The sequence below is a fragment of the Galeopterus variegatus genome, unplaced genomic scaffold (genome assembly GCF_000696425.1).
Source record: "Galeopterus variegatus unplaced genomic scaffold, G_variegatus-3.0.2 Scaffold3172, whole genome shotgun sequence".
NCBI classification, from domain to species: domain Eukaryota; kingdom Metazoa; phylum Chordata; class Mammalia; order Dermoptera; family Cynocephalidae; genus Galeopterus; species Galeopterus variegatus.
In genome coordinates this window covers 223,220-227,600 of record NW_007729283.1, presented here as the reverse complement: position 1 = coordinate 227,600, position 4,381 = coordinate 223,220, and the positions used below count along the sequence as shown (strand labels likewise).

General features: G+C 52.0%; 1 protein-coding gene across 1 annotated transcript in view; it reads right to left on the bottom strand.

Annotated features, from left to right (window-relative positions):
• The window catches only part of LARS2 (leucyl-tRNA synthetase 2, mitochondrial), a 186,647-nt gene that overhangs the window by 6,964 nt on the left and 175,302 nt on the right, over positions 1 to 4,381 (bottom strand). The window contains 1 exon segment of the mRNA XM_008584192.1: positions 4,064 to 4,191. Coding sequence (XP_008582414.1) covers positions 4,064 to 4,191 — 128 coding nt within the window.

The window sequence follows — 4,381 nt, the reverse complement described above, 5'->3', positions numbered from 1 at the left end:
AAAAAAAAAAAAAAAAAAAAAAAAAAATGTGTGAGACTCCACGATGCAGGGCTTTAAAGTGCTCTGAAGCTGTGGAACTAGGATGTGCCATGTGAAGGACTGTGGCTCTGTCTTGGCATTTCCGAGCTGTTAGAAGCTGCATTCTTTCAAGGTCACATGTTTGGTTTGACTGAGACCTCAGAAGAGACCTACCACCTGTCACTAAAAGCCGTGCCCCTTGAGAATTCCCAACATGGAATTCTCACTTGTTAATGCCTCATGTGCCAGCCCTCCTTGCCTCTGCTCTTTTCTCCTTTCCTGTGGAACTGCAGCCCAGAGTAAGGTCTCCTCTGGGCCACTGCCCATGACAGGGCCTGGGGAGCAGGTGCTCTGACATGGGCAGACTCAGGCTTGACTCTCAGCCTGGTGTTACGAGCTATAAGAACTTGGGCTTGGTTTTCTCTTCTTTCACCTGCCAGCTCACTGAGCCTCATTCCCTCTGCCTTTGTCAAGAGTCCTGGCCAGGATGGAAGGGGCATCCTCTTCAGTGCACAGTCTCAGTACAACAGTGACCCCTGCTTCTGAGCCCAGGGAGCATCCATGCTTTCCCAGAGCCTGGCTCCCCAGAACTCCCTGAGTTGCCTCATCCAGGGTGGCCGCTTCAGGGTGAGTGGGTCTCGATCATGGCCTCTGTCCCTGGCATGAGGCTCCACTTAAATGGGCAGAGAAATCGAGTTGGGACTCAACACGAAGCTTGGTCTTCAAGGGGGAACAAGCACTTTCAAGTCACATCAAACAGAGGCTGTTATGCTGCTGGGCTTCTGCTCCCTCATCTTTGGAGGAGGCCTAAGCATGTTGGACTTCTCCAACAGCCCCTTGACAGGCCCCAGCCATGAGTGCTCCTCCTGCCCCAACCCACCCCCTGTCCCAACAGGAGGGCTAACAGCAAAAGCTCCCATTTGCTGAGTCTCACTCTGTGCCAGGCACTGTGCTATGCAATTCACTTGCATGTACCTGTGCGGTAGATGCATGACCACCCTAACCCATCCTACAGATGGGGAAGCTGAGGTGGAGTCCCTTGCTCAAGGCCTCACCCAGCAAATGGGGGAGACGGGATGAGCTGATGTGTCCTGTGTCTCTCCTGCTCAGACCCCTGCTGGTCCCATCCCCTCAGGGTTGGAGCCTGGCCCCCAGCCTTCTCTCCAGCGCTGCCCTGCCTGTGCCCTCTGCTCCAGCCTTCCACAGGCTTTCCTCCTGCTGTGCTCCTGATGTTCTGGCATCCTCGTCCCCACTGGGGAAACACGGCTCCTCTTTGAAAGCCAAGGCCCCATCTCTGTCCTCACGACATCTTTTCCAATCCCCCAACTGCCAGCAGCAGTTACCATTTATTGACTGAATTCTGGACTAGCTGTGTGACCTCTGGTGAGCTATGAAGCCCTGTTTCACCACGCTTTCCTCACCTGTAAGTTGGGGTTAGTCACCTGCCTCATGTGTGAGAGGGATAACAATAGGCCCGCCTTGGACTTCTCCAACAGCCCCTTGACAGGCCCCAGCCATGAGTGCTCCTCCTGCCCCAACCCACCCCCTGTCCCAACAGGAGGGCTAACAGCAAAAGCTCCCATTTGCTGAGTCTCACTCTGTGCCAGGCACTGTGCTATGCAATTCACTTGCATGTACCTGTGCGGTAGATGCATGACCACCCTAACCCATCCTACAGATGGGGAAGCTGAGGTGGAGTCCCTTGCTCAAGGCCTCACCCAGCAAATGGGGGAGACGGGATGAGCTGATGTGTCCTGTGTCTCTCCTGCTCAGACCCCTGCTGGTCCCATCCCCTCAGGGTTGGAGCCTGGCCCCCAGCCTTCTCTCCAGCGCTGCCCTGCCTGTGCCCTCTGCTCCAGCCTTCCACAGGCTTTCCTCCTGCTGTGCTCCTGATGTTCTGGCATCCTCGTCCCCACTGGGGAAACACGGCTCCTCTTTGAAAGCCAAGGCCCCATCTCTGTCCTCACGACATCTTTTCCAATCCCCCAACTGCCAGCAGCAGTTACCATTTATTGACTGAATTCTGGACTAGCTGTGTGACCTCTGGTGAGCTATGAAGCCCTGTTTCACCACGCTTTCCTCACCTGTAAGTTGGGGTTAGTCACCTGCCTCATGTGTGAGAGGGATAACAATAGGCCCGCCTTGAGGGGCGGTCGTGAAAGTAAATGAGTTCGTATCTGGGACATTCTGGGCAGCACCTGGCCCCCATTCGGTGCTCACTGCATGTTGGTGGCTTTTGCCATCAGTGTGTCCAGGAGCAGGCTAAGCACTTCCTGGCATTATCCCATCTAATACTCTCAACAATAATCGGAGAAGGCAGGCATTGTGTTTGCCACCATTTTATAACTAAGGAAACTGAGGCCTAGGGAAGTTAAGTAATTTGTAAAACTGAGATTTACACAAGGAGGCCCAATTCCCAAGCTCTCACGTCTTAACCCTGAGGCTACATAAACTCTGTGTGTGTGATGACTCATCTGCCCCTCAGATCCTCGCTCCTAGGTGCTGTACTCCTAGCAGTGCCTCTCGTCTGTATCCCTAGTATTCGGCAGAGCCCGGCATGTATGGGCTCAGAGAACATGTGCATGGCTGAAATGAGTTACACTGGACTGTGCCTGCAGCTTCTATTTCTGGCCAGGGCACCAGGTGAGATCACACGGAGTCAGAACACAGGCGTGCACAGAAGCTCTGCCACTGGCACAGTGCCCTGACTGAGTGTTCAAGCCAGGTGCACTGGCAGGCAGTCCTACACACATTTTTAATTTTGGGATTGCATTCCAATGATCATCTAAAATTATTTTACCAATGATCAAAACTCAATTTCTTTTCTGCAGTGTAATTTAAAACAGATATTTTCATAGACTGAAACTTCAGTTTTCTCAAGTTGGCATTTCTCAACTGTGTTGAGGACAAGTTCCTAGGAGTACATGAATACATGCCCTTGGGGTGGGGGCAGCAGGAACTGAGTGCCAGGGGAGGGGGTTGGAGACTGGCTGTGAGGAGCCCAGGGTTTGCACAGGGGCAGAAGGCTGGGGCATGGCTGGTTGTGCTCTCCCTCAGCCCCTGCGTGGGTTTGTCCATGGCACTTTTTTCACCATTTGCAACCATTTTACTTACTTTTCTCTTTCCTTTGTATTCTTGCTATCTCTCCCACGGGGCTTTAAGCTCCATGAGGGTGGGGACCCTGTCTTGTTTCGTTTTGTATCCCCAACACTGTGCCTGATGTGGAGTAGGTACTTGATAATTACTGAGTCAATGAATAAACCTGGGCAAAGTAACTAACTTCTCTGAGCCTGTTTCCTCCACTGAGAAGATGAGAAGGTAATGCCTACCTCATAGGGTGATAAGAGTGAAATTACATTTTGGACCTGAATTACCTGGCCCCATGCATGGTTCAGAGAAGACACGGCAAAAAGCCCACCCTGTACCCTCTTCACCTCTTCAGCCACATCAGCTTATTGAAGAGATATTCCCTATAAATATGTCTCATTTTAAGCAAATCAAATATGTAAAAATTCCACAAAGGATAGACTATAAGGGAGTTATTTGCTCTAGGAAAGATTTAAACAACAAACTACTCTCATGTATTTAAAACGACCCAATTTACCAAAAAAGGAAATTTCATGTAAGCTTTCTGAAATATATTTTACAGAGTGAGGTATTCCTGCATTGCCAGCCACTGTCACCCTCCCCCACTGCAAAACCCCCAAGGGCAGCTGGATAAAGATTAGAGACTGAAGCTCGGCCCTCAACTGGGAAGGAAGACAACCGAACCTGTAAAGCAGGACACATTTACTCTTCTCCCCTTTCCAGTCTCTTGAGGGCCACGAGTGCTTCCCGTTCACGTGCTTTTGGTATGTGACAACCTACAGAACACAAAGCTCCAGCAAAGGACAAACAGGCTTTTGTGCCCTGCTCCTGGTCTGTGGAGGGCTGGGTGGGCCAGAAAGGCCTGATGACATACTTCTCAAAGCCAGGCCAGCAGGCAGGACAGGGCCCTGCCCCGGCAGATTCTCGCCCGGCTCTGGAGCTGAGGGGAGTCACTTACCAGGACCGCCATCTGCACAATGTCGGGCTGCTGAAGGAACTGTGGGTCCACAGCTGGCCACGTCTGAAGAAGCACTCCGGCGTCCCAGGCGTAGTGGGCACACAGCTTCCTTGGCACCAGCGCCAGGCCTGCAGTGCCAAGGCACAGAAGGGGAGGCTCATGAGACGATATGGCCCGGTGGGGAGCAGTCCGAGGGTATGGGAAGCCACACCGCAGCTTCTCACAGCCTGCAAGGGGCTCACTGCTTGCTTTGGCCTGGCTTCTCATCCCAGGTTTATAGGTAGCTCTTTTTTTTTTTTTTTTTTTTTTTTTTTCAAA